The following is a 12,445-nucleotide window of genomic DNA, read 5'->3' as shown; positions in this document are numbered from 1 at the left end:
CCCACCGACTTCACACTGCGTGCTTCGGCTCCCTATGCTCCTGGGGCTCTATCCCCTGGGATCTGCCTGTGCGACCTCCACTGACACATCCAGCCGACACACTCTCTCCAAACAACTTCCAGAGAAGAGTCAGTGTGTAAAAGCAGGTGTGAGGGCCACAGGGAGAGCAGAGGAAGAGGGCCAGGACAAGTGAGGGTGCAGACTTTTAACCATCCACACAGGCTTTTCATAAGAACTTTATTTCTCAAAAAGGGGGAAGAATCCAAAGTATTAAAATAACCCTCTAATTTTTGTTTTGGAAGGAAAGGGTAGGATGACAAAATAATTTATATAAAAATTTCAAGCATAATTGCTGTAGATCCTTCATCTTGGGACTCGCAGCTCCAGGTTCCAACTGCATCCCCAGTAATGCCGAATCTTCTGGGTCCAGAGATGTGCAAGCAATTGGAATGTTGCTTTATATTTACTCCACAATAAATATAAAAGGTCCATCTTCCCAGTGGAAAAGATTCAGTTCTCTTTTGCAACTGTTTCTGATGAGAATGCGAAAAAGAAGAGCTGCCTCTCTTCTAAATTCCAAACCTTTCCTCTTTGAAGATGAGTGTGAGCATAGAGAGATAAAATGTGGAAAGACATATTAGGTGTGATGGGGTCTGGTGCCAACCCAGTGTCAGGGGAGACGTTACCTCATTGAGGCGATAAAAAGGTAAAAGCGGCCATGATTTTCCCACTGCCTTTTATGTGGAGAAACTGCACCTGTTTGTTTCCATCATGAAGGGAACTAGACCACGTGAAGCAAAGTCCCTAACTGCAGCAATTAAGCAAAGTCCCCATTCACGGTGATTATTTTCTAATTTAAAAACAGAAAGGTGAATTGGAATCTGCACATTACCAAGACTAGTAGAGCCAAACAGAAGCATCTAGGTGCACTTCCTAACAGGCAGACCCTTCCAGGAAGTAGGAGATGAGACCTGGCTCATCCCCTGAGATTCTTAAGACACGCTTAACTGTGAAGACCTCCTGAATCTTTCCCGGCTCTTCTTGGAATGCTTTCAGTTGGTGTTTCTCTGAGGCACAGGGAGGTTCTCGTGAAGGTATTTTAAACTTCCATGCTCTGAGAAATCTGAGACCACGTGGTCCTGTCCTCGCAGAAGCCACTTAGTAGTGAGCAGTCCCTCCAGTCCTACTGGTCCCCGCGCGTGGATTCTCGATGTGCTGATGCCCACTTCAGCTCCTGAGAAAAAGCACAGATGAGGATGTGGCTTCTCCCAGCCTCTGCCTCCTATCCACCCACCAGACCCACATCTCTCCTTTCTCCCTGTCTGACACCCTCTCACCCTGCCCACTCCTGCTCCATTCTCCCCAGATCAGCAGGAGTTCCATGGTCCCCATCAACGTGCACCCCAGTTGCTATGAATCACAAGCCCTAACCCCCACAATGAAACACAATGCGTGGGATCTCTTGTACACTTTTATCCCAAATGCATTTTTGACAATACTAGCAGTGCTGTTCTAATATCTGCTTAGTGTCTAGACTGTGTATCATAATTTGACCTTTGGGGACACCTGGGTGGCTCAGTGCTTGAACATCTTGTCTTCCTTTGGCTCAGCATGTGATCCTGGAGTCCCAGGATTGAGTCCTATATCAGGCTTCCTGCATGGAGCCTGTTTCTCCTCCCTCTGCCTCTGTCTCTGCCTCTGTCTCTTGTGAATAAATCTTTTTTTTTAAAAAATTGACATTTGGGCATTTTCTGAGGTATACAGCAATGTCTAGTATAAAGTTTCATCTCAGGACTCCTGGGTGGCTCAGTGGTTGAGCGTTTGCCTTTGGCTTCCCAAGATCTGGGATCGAGTCCCACACTGGGGTCCTTGCGGGGAGTCTGCTTCTCCCTCTGCCTATGTCTCTGCCTCTGTGTCTTTCATGAATAAATAAATAAAATTTTTAAAAAGTTTCATCTCAAGTGTTCTCTAAATCCCAGACATGTTCTCAGTATCTCCCAGGATTCTTAGCACATAGGTTCTCCTTAGACAGTTACTGAATACATGCTCATTCTCCTTCCCTCTTGCTCTAAGCTTAGATTCAGGGCATAAGGGGCTTTCCTGGGTCTGGCTGGGTATTCTGCATGGTATACAGTGAAGGCAGGGCTCCCTTTTCCAACACAACTTTACTGAGCACATACTGTGTAAGAGGCACCATGCTGGACCCTGGGGAGGCAGTGGTAAATAATTAATGTGAAGGCATATTTTCTTGGAGCCCATACTTTTGTGGGCAAGGCAGCCGAAGAAGAGTTCAGCAAATAATTTCATGCGGTGATAGGAGTGCAGGGATGGGTGCTGTGACAGACTGCATGGCTAGGGTGGCCACCACACTAGTAGAGTAGTTAGAGGGAGCTTCCCTGAGGAAGTGCCTTTCTTCTTAAAGCTGAACGATGACAAGGAGCCGGCCAGTGGAGGTGGCAGGCAGAAAAGCACTACAGGCAAGAGACCAGCAGGGGCAGAGGCCTGAGTGGGAATGAGCTGGGAAGTAGTGGTTGGCAAGGAGAGTGTGACTACCAGATCCTAAATCTGGTTTAATAGCATAGGGACCACTTGACTTTGGGCACATGCCCAAACCATCCCTTGTGCTTCAGTTCATTTGGAAAAATGAGAAAATGAATAGTACCCAAAATGAATATTACCCATCATAGAGAATTAAGTGAGACAATGCATATGGTATACTTAGCACAGTCCTGGGAATATGTAAATGCTCAATAAACATCATCTGCCACTGTTATTAATTCACTGCATAAGAACTTAACAAGAGGGATCCCTGGGTGGCGCAGCGGTTTGGCGCCTGCCTTTGGCCCAGGGCGCCATCCGGGATACCCAGGATCGAATCCCACGTCGGGCTCCCGGTGCATGGAGCCTGCTTCTCCCTCTGCCTGTGTCTCTGCCTCTCTCTCTCTCTCTCTGTGACTATCATAAATAAATAAAAAAAAAAAAAAAAATTAAGAACTTAACAAGAGTTTGAGCAAAAAAAAACAAAAACAAAAAACAAACAGAGTTTGAGCATTTGCTCTGAGCAGGCAACGGAAAGACAATGGAGTAGTCTTTTGCTCTTCCCCCATCCTGGACTTTCACTTGAAAACTGGGCACCATGGGGATCCCTGGGTGGCTCAGTGGTTTAGTGCCTGCCTTTGGCCCAGGGCGCGATCCTGGAGTCCCAGGATCGAGTCCCACGTCGGGCTCCCGGCATGGAGCCTGCTTCTCCCTCCTCCTGTGTCTCTGCCTCTCTCTCTCTACGTCTATCATAAATCAATCAATCTTAAAAAAAAAAGAAAAGAAAAGAAAACTGGGCACCTCAACGCTTCAAAGTATACTATTTCTTTTTCAACAACATGGAAGTCAAAAATCAATGCAAGTGATGTGACAATTAAATCAAAATCCCAATATAACACAAACAGGCAACTAATAGTAGAGTCTAATGACTAAGAATAACAGTAAAATTCTCTTTAACAACCTTTAGTAACTTAGTGAGAACTATTCTCTAGGTAGATCTATTCCAAAGTTCAGAGGAATTAAAATGTCTTAAGTGGTTTTAAATAATTCTCAGATGTGTCCTAAATGCCTATTGGTACTCTGTATAATGGTACCTCTGAAAACCAGAGACTGTATGAAAAATCTCTATACTGGGGAATGGAGATTTTCTTTCTTTTCTTTTCTTTTCTTTTCTTTTCTTTTCTTTCTTCTTTTTAAGGATTTTATTTTTAAGTGATTTCTACACCCAACATGGGGCTCAAACCCACAACCCTGAGACCAAGAGTTGTATGTTCCACCTGAGCCAGCCAGGTGCCCTTGAAGATTTTATTTCTAATGATGAAAGGGGAGAAGGGTGCCTTTCTTTTTTTTGTTTTTTGTTTTGTTTTTTTTTAAGATTTTATTTATTTATTCACGAGAGACACAGCAAGAGAGGCAGAGATATAGGCAAAGGGAGAAGCAGGCTCCATGCAAGGAGCCCAACGCATGACTCGATCCCAGGACTCCAGGATCACACCCTGGGCCAAAGGCAGATGCTCAACCACTGAGCCACCCATACGTCCCTGCTTTTTTTTTTTAAAGGGTGTTTTTCTGAAGCTTTTTATTTCAAAGGTGTACTTTAGAAATCAACCTTGCACCTCTGGGGTTCCTGTTTGTTTCTGATGCTAATTTAAACCCAGCATACGTATTAAAACTTTTTGTTCAGTCCTCAAGGGGAATTCCTCCTCTCAGGCAACCTGGCTGTGTCTCTTCTGAAGGAGTGAGTCTGCAAGTGAGGACTTCGGCATGTACGCCTGTCACAATGTGTGTACATAGACATGTTATGGTCTGCCCACACTGTAGTGGGAGCAACTCAGGCTTTGGACTTTAGTATAAGTTTGAATCTGAGAGACAGCTGGGGGACTTTGGGCAAGATACTTCACTTCCTGAATCTCAAACGTCTATGAAAACGAAAAACAAGTACCTACCTTCTTAATATGCAAAATGCTTAGAGCACAGGACTTCTCCTGGCTCATGGTTGTTCTTAGGATTCTCTCTCATCAAATGCCCTCCCACAATTCTTCCCTCTTATCTTAATCAAGCATGTGACTTCAAAGGAAAGGTGTTTCCTCCTTCCTCACCATGCTCCTTGGACCACACAGTAATTCACAATGGAACCCCTTTCTCTCACGACCACAATCCTTACCCAGCCCAAAGCGGTAGCCATCAGAGAAGCGGGTGCTGGCGTTCCAGAACACACAGGCACTATCTACATGCTGGAGAAAGAACTCCGCTGTTTTTTCTGCAGTAAAAAGGGAAGAAACTGAATTAGGGTGACCCACAGGAAATATCCCACCTTCCAGTCATGCACTGGTGACTGACCAGGGCTGGGCCCAGGCCCCTGAAGAGCTTCCCCATATATTAAACATGCAAACTTGTAAAAACTCTGATGAGGAAGAAGGCCAACCAGCTTCATCAGTCCCTGTTGTAGAAAGAGTAGGTGCCTGGGAAAGACTGGGTTGGAATCTGGATCTCCCCCTGTACGTAGACCCTTGATGTTGCAATGGCCTGACTATACTATCTCTTTGTAAGGCTCTGGAGCCAGAATGCCTAAGTCTGAATTCAAATTCCATGCCCACTAGCTGGGTGACTATGGATAGGTTTCTGAACCTCTCTGTGCCTGAGCAAAATGGGGACTGACAATATTACCTCACTCACAGGGTTGTGTGAAGATGAAAGGACTTGACATCCATAGAGTACTCACCCCAGAGTCTAGTACACATAAGTGCTCAATAAATGTTAGCTATTATTATTGGTGGTGTTGTGATTCCCTAATAAACCAACTGCAGGTCCCTTGAGAGGCTGTGCTGGCTGCCTTTTCTGCTGGGCCTCCAGTGCCTGACACCTCAGGTCTCTCTGGATATGTATCTGTGCAGTGAATGAATGTGTGTGGAGAGCTGCTTCTGCCCTTAACCTCCTGAGCCTGGGTTTCCTCAGCTGTAAATGGGTTGATTCTAAAACCTGGAGAGACAGTTCTCTGGATTCAATGGTAATCCCTGTGACACAGAGTGAGTCATCTCCAGAGTGTAGCTAATCATCTCTTCCCTGCCTCCTCCCCTGGGGCCGCTGTGACAATACTTTGAGGTAGCAGATGCGAGAGAACTCAGCAAACCCGCAAATACAACCAACATCAGGCATTATCATTAGTCTATTCAGACTATGTTTTCCTGCTGCTGGAGGGGCTGAGAGGAGCAGGATCCCATAGGGACCAGGATGGAAAAAGCAGGCACCAGATTCCTCAAGCACGTATGCATGTGCACACTGACCGTTCTCCGTGACGATGACATCTGTGTGCGAGCTCCCATACTTGTGGATGTGGTCGATGGCCTCCTGGACACTGTCCACCACTTCAATGCACAATTCCAGGTCCCCATATTCCGTTCGGAGGGACTTCACTTCAGAGGGGCTGAAGGTCAGATAGGAGGCAAACTTGGGGCCTGCATGAATTTTCACCTGGAACAGAGGAAATCGAGGGGTGACAATATAAACATAACAGCATTAAGTCAGCTAGCACTTCTTCCTCTAGGACCAAACATCCAGATGAGCCCAAAGGTATGAGCTGCTATGGCATGGATGATTAAACCAGCCCTGCTTTCCTTTTAGAAGCAGCCCATCACACTCCAGGATGCTCTTTTAAAAATGCTGACTGGCCACTTGCCAGCAATGGGCCCTCAGGAAAACTGAAGCAGTATTTGAGCAGGAAACCTTTGAATGTTAAGGACATTGAAGGCATTTAACAGGCTATCGACATAAGCCCTTACTGCTTGTATCTTATTAAAATGAACACCTGACTACAGAAATCCCATCCCCTGCATATGGGACTTAGGCATGGACTCACATGGAAAGAGGGAGAGGGGGCTCATATTCATTACTACTCCCTTCCCTCCAGAGAAGTCCTACGTGTGCTTCAGAGTTAAAGAGTATTTGGTTGGTAGCCAGGCCCACCTCTAGGCTCAGCTCACCAAAAGACTCTGGTACTAATCCCTTGCTCCTGGCTGGAGGAATTTAAGTATCGGAGGCTGGCCACTGAGGCTCCCGTCACAAGTCTGATCCCATGTAGGCTTCATTATCTAAGACCTCTCCAGGGCTGTATTCACACCTTGATGTTTTGGGACCAAGCTCTTGCTTTTGCTCAAGTTACAAGCGGTTGTCTGTCCTGTTCTCAATGTTCCTGAGGTCCTTCTACCTGGGACCCTGCTCCCTCCATGCCTGGGGTCCAACTATATTCCTCAGGGATAGGAAACCCATTCCCAAGCCTTAGCTCTGGACAAGTCACCCTGACATGCAACACAAAGGAGTTGCATGAAGTACACATTTTGACTGATTTTGATTTAAGGAATTTCAAGGCAATCTTGAGAATAACTACAGATATTCATGGATTTATCTGAAGCAGGATTAGGTGGTTTATTCCTGGCTAAAGGAAAGTCTTCCTCTTGTCTAGTCCAGTCCAGTGTGGTGTTTGGCATACACATGTGCCCAATCACACAAGCCAACAGTGTCAAGGAAGGCCTCAAACATGAATCATCATGTGATTTCACTCCATTTTACTGTGTGGGGTACATTTTCATTTTCAAAATAATCCTTGCAGTTCTCTTTGGGACCATGACCATTTTTAAGCTGACTGGAGCCTTCCTTTCCAGCGAAAGGATGAAGGGAAGAGACATATTCAGGGTCATAGCACACCCATAGCACACATTAAGTCCAGTAGTTGCTTTCTCCAAATGCTATGCTTATTTATATAATTACGAAAGGGTGCCATGACATCAGATATTAAAGCTTACATTATGCCAGAAAACTTAAGATTGTCCATTTTTGCCTGGAGAGTATCTTTTTTTTTTTTAAAAAAAGATTTTATTTATTCATGAGAATAAAGGCATCCCTCTTTTTTATTTTTTGCAGTTATTAATTTAAGCTGGAGCATACATTTGTCTGAAACTTACTGGCACTGGTTTTTATAACCTCAATGAAATGGTAGTAAGATAATCCAGAGAGAACATTATACAAACTGTTGACTCCCAAATATTACTGTATTAAGTACATTAATACTGGTAGTTGAAGACACCGGTGGAGGGTTAGACACATACAAATTTCTGGTTTAAAAACAGTTCTGGGGATGCCTGGGTGGCTCAGCAGTTGAGCGTCTGTGTTTGGCTCAGGGTGTGATCCCGGGGTTCCAGGATTGAGTCCCACATCACGCTCCCTGCATGAAGCCTGCTTCTCCCTCTGCCTATGTCTCTGCCTCTCTCTGTGTCTCTCATGAATAAATAAAATCTTAAAAAAAAAAAAAAGAAAGAAAAGAAAACATTTCTGCACAATCTTTTCAAATCAAATCCAAACAGGAATGTGTGTTCAGAAACAAACTTTAAACTATGCTGCTTGAATAAAATGATTCCAGAAACATTCAGTGACCTGTCTTATCTTTGACCTCTCTTAGCACTTACACATTCCACTTTGTAATACAGCTATTTGAGTATGGGTTTCTTCCATCTATTGGACTGTGAGAAGGCAGGAATATGTCTTATTCTCTATGTATTTAGCACAGAACTCTGTACACAGTACATGCGAAAAATACTGCTTCTAAAATTGCCTTAAATGGTATGGCAGCTGCTCCTAGTCTAATCCCACAGGCTTCTAAATCTCCAAATGGAAGACAGGAAGTGATGTAGGAATCCTGGGACTTGTCATACCTGTTCCACTCTCAGCATGTCAATGATCTGGTCAAATAATGGTGTTCTCAGCAGATCTCGGTGGATTAACAGAGTCTCCAAAGCATTACAGGCAGCTGGATATTCACATTTAGAGTCTCGGACTGAAAGAAGGAAGACAAAGAACTGTTTCTAGTAACATGCTCCCAAGCCACAGAGCATCTGATAAATATCTCATCTCCATACGGCAGAGGCCCCATCTGGCTCACCCAGTCTGGTGACTTTATCGACGCTGGCTTCTGAATCCACATACATGTGGCAGATCCCCTCACTGTGCCCCATCACCGGAATTCCCTTAGCAGCCTTCTGGATATCTCTGACCAGCTGGGAAGAGCCACGTGGAATGATCAGATCTATCATTTTGTCTAGGCGACAAAGATCTTCCACTTCTTCTCTGGTATTCACCTGAAGGGGTATAGAATAAAAACAAAAATCACATCTGACTGGGGCATCTGGGTGGCTCAGTGGTTGAGCATCTGCCTTTGGCTCAGGTCATGATCCTGGGGTCCTGGGATTAGGTCCTGCTTCGGGATTCCCCATGGGGAGGAGCCTGCTTCTCCCTCTGCCTATATGTCTGCCTCTTTGTATCTCTCATTAATAAATAAAATCTTTTAAAAAAGGACATCTGACCTCACAAAATACATAGTAGCAGTACCCCTTTTATAGATAAATATCTGTATCTCCGAACAACTAAATCAGGCACTATGACAAATCAGGCACTTCCAAAAACAAGATTAAGTTTCTGGTATCATGGGAATTGAAAAGTCATCTAGCAAATGCTTACCAAATACTATATATTAAATGCTGTGCTCTGCATTACAAAACAGGCAGAACATGGTTCCAGCCCTCAAAGAGCTCCAAGTCTAGTAGGGAAGACAGGACTAGAAGACAATAAGCTATAACTCAAAGCAGGTAATTTTCAAAATGTCAGGAGAAGGGGATCCCTGGGTGGCTCAGCGGTTTAGCGCCTGCCTTTGGCCCAGGGCACAATCCTGGGGTTCCGGGATCGAGTCTCACGTCAGGCTTCCTGCATGGAGCCTGCTTCTCCCTCCTCCTGTGTCTCTGCCTCTCTCTCTCTGTGTCTATCATGAGTAAATAAATAAATAAATCTTAAAAAAAAAAAAAAAAAAAAAAAGTCAGGAGAAGTACCAAGTGCTATCTCTGGAAGTTAGAGGAGATACAGATTATGCCTGGCTCAGAGGATCACAAAGGAAGTACTGTTCTGCGGCTTCTCCAATCATAGCCTTAATGATAGGCTGGGTCTTGCTAGGGAGTCATGGTTCTCCACAAGTGCTGCTGGCCACCTCTACTCTGGAATGAAGTGCTGGTGTCAGAACACTGAGGTGATGGCTGTTTTCCCTCCTGATTTGTAATTTCACCCATTTGTCAGGTTACTTACAACAGAAATACAAATACATATGTACAATAACATTCATAGCAACTTTATTCTGTGTAGCCCAAACCTGGAGACAGCTCAAAAGCTGGCCAACAGAAGAAAGGATAAACTATAGCATATACATGTAAATGGAACACCATGTGGTCATAAAAAAAAATGACTGCTGGAGGTAACGAAGTGAATGACCTTCACAGACATAAAAATGAACAAAAAATGCAACACAATTTGTATGGTGTATTTTGTATGATTCCATTATAATTAAGTTCAAAAACAAGCAAAATAGATTGAAAGTGAAAGAAGTAAAGAAGTGGCCATCTGGTAGTGGGGTGGGGCATACTGATCAGGAAAGGCACAGGAGCCATCTGGGATGCTGCAAATGCTCCACAGCTGGATGTGGCTGGCAGTACGTATATGTGTACACCGATGCATGGAAAAAGTCATAGAGTTGTTCACATAATACTTGTCTACGTTTTTTTTTTTTATAAAGATTTTATTTATTTATTCATGAGAGACACACACAGAGAGAGAGGCAGAGACACAGGCAGCGGGAGAAGCAGGCTCCATGCAGGGAGCCTGATGTGGGACTTGATCCCGGGTCTGCAGGATCACGCCCTGGACTGAAGGCGGTGCTTAAACCGCTGAGCCACCAGGGCTGCCAATACTTGTCTACTTAATGCATGGATGTTATATAGCAGTAGGAAGAGGGCTGGGAGGAAACCTGTCTAATTAAGCGAGGATGTGTTAGAGCTGGGATTTGAATCCCTAAAATCTGTGCCCTTTCCACCCCCTATGTTGCCATAAGAAAAAACACCCAATTCTTATCAGTGAGCATGTAAAGCAGCGGGTTTATAGACACTGTCCCAGCAGCCAATAGAATCCTGGAATGTCGGAATAAGTGGGCCTCGGAGAAAGAGAAGGATCTGGAGTCAGCTGAACTTCAAATCTAAACTTTACCACAGGCTGTGTGATTTTAGGTGAGTTACTTTTAGTATTCAGCCTATTTTTTCCCTAATACTAATGGTATCTTCCTGCTATGGTTGTTTTGAGGACTAAATGAGGTAACGGATGGAAATTGCCTTGCCCACAGCAGGTCTCGGTAAACTCTGGCTATTACTGTCTAGTTCAGAGACTCCAGTTGTCAATTGAGGAAAGTGAGACGATGGTTAAAATAACAGGCACGATAACAATAATGATAATAGCATGACCTCATATTCACATGTTGCATGATGGTTTCATAACATTTGTTTCATCTGACTTGCCCTAAATCACTGTTAGTGAGCAGAACCCTGACCTCATACTCTAGGTGAATGTGCCCTAAGAATGAAGGGCTAACAGGCATTCTTGTAAATCACAGCGCTAGGACACAGCTGTATGACAGTGGCCTTCCCAAGCCACTTAAGACCACCTGGGTCAAGGAAGCCTCTGGCATTGTCCAGTGTCAGGAGGTGCACAGGACCTGCTTCTGTTCCCGTCAAGCTTGCCTGTGGAAGTAGCTTGGCTTTAGGTGACCTAAGCTTTGCTTCAAACACCCAAACACCTGACCAGACCCTTCTGAGCCTGATTTGGCTCATTCGCAAGGACCTACCAGCTGTATGGCCTCTTTGACTCCATGGATTGAGAGGGCCTCTTGGGCCAAAAGGTGAAGAATCCGATTGCTGTGTGTGGCCTCCTTCCCTCCTTTGAGTAACAAGCCGTTACCACTCGCAATAGCCAAGGCTGCCACCTGCAGATCAAATGGGAGAGCAGTGAGCCAAAGGGAAAAAGTAGTAAGTTAGCACTCACTGAACACTGAGCACTCCTCCTATGCCAAGGACAGTGCTAATCACTTTATAAGGTCTAATCTGTTTAAGGCTCATGACATTCCAGTGAATTAAATGCTTGTTGTACCCCCTGCTTTACAGGTAAGGACACCAAAGCCCAGAGAAGTTGATGACTCCCCAAAGTCATATAGCTTATAACTGGCAGGGCTAGAGGCCTTGACTCCAGGGCCAAAGCACCCAATCTCAGGAACTAAACTATACGGCTTGCTCAGCACCATTAAGCAAAGTAACCTAAGTGGCCAGCATCACACGGCCCTCTTCCCACTTTGGCCATGGTTGGGGACAGGCGGCTCAGCTGCCTCTGGCTGAGACTGAGTAGCATCTCCAGCCACTTCCTATTCTGGCCCCGCAACTGTTCTGAGAACTCTAACTGCCTGGTGCTGAGAACCTGGAGAAGACTAGACTTCCTGACACCCCCTGGACAAGCTGTGGCAGAGACTGCTGGGAAAGAAGCACAAGCAAGGAGCATAGGGTGAACCTAGGAGACTGGAATGCTTTGTGATGAATATTCCCTGACATGACCTAAAACCATGCTGTTTATCAAGGACTCCCAAAACATCAGGGTCTGTCCTCAGGCCCTGGCTGGTGCTAGCACACTGCCCCCTTTGGTCACAAATCTCTTTGCAGAGATAATCCAGTGAAAAGCAGGCCACCCAGGAGGGTTAGTTATCCTCTTACAGCAAAGAGCTAATGACACTGACCTGATCATCCAAGACCTAAAGCTTAACTTTCTGAATGTTTTTGGGATGAATGAAAATTTTCCCATTTTTATAATGTAATAAAAGAAACTTTACTAAAAAACCTTGCCTGAACATGTTAATCTTGATTAGTTCTTTTTTTTTAAAAAAGATTTTATTTATTTATTTATTCATGAGAAACAGAGAGAGAGAGAGGCAGAGACACAGGCAGAGAGAGAAGCAGGCTCCATGCAGGGAGCCCGATGTGGGACTCGATCCCAGGACTCCAGG

General features: G+C 44.9%; 1 protein-coding gene across 5 annotated transcripts in view; it reads right to left on the bottom strand.

Annotated features, from left to right (window-relative positions):
* Nucleotides 1-220: 220 nt before the first annotated feature.
* The window catches only part of ALDH18A1 (aldehyde dehydrogenase 18 family member A1), a 47,023-nt gene continuing 34,798 nt past the window's right edge, over nt 221-12,445 (bottom strand). For all 5 annotated transcript variants that reach the window (XM_077878242.1, XM_077878240.1, XM_077878241.1 and 2 more), the window contains exons 13-18: nt 11,243-11,380; nt 8,471-8,666; nt 8,244-8,365; nt 5,823-6,009; nt 4,703-4,798; nt 221-1,234 (exon numbers count right to left, since the gene is read on the bottom strand). In XM_077878242.1, the coding sequence (XP_077734368.1) occupies nt 1,053-1,234; nt 4,703-4,798; nt 5,823-6,009; nt 8,244-8,365; nt 8,471-8,666; nt 11,243-11,380 (921 nt within the window). In that variant the 3' untranslated portion in view covers nt 221-1,052. The remainder of the gene's footprint in view (nt 1,235-4,702; nt 4,799-5,822; nt 6,010-8,243; nt 8,366-8,470; nt 8,667-11,242; nt 11,381-12,445) is intronic.

Source organism: Canis aureus, chromosome 29 (genome assembly GCF_053574225.1).
Source record: "Canis aureus isolate CA01 chromosome 29, VMU_Caureus_v.1.0, whole genome shotgun sequence".
Lineage (NCBI taxonomy): Eukaryota > Metazoa > Chordata > Mammalia > Carnivora > Canidae > Canis > Canis aureus.
This window is presented reverse-complemented; position numbering and strand designations above follow the sequence as displayed.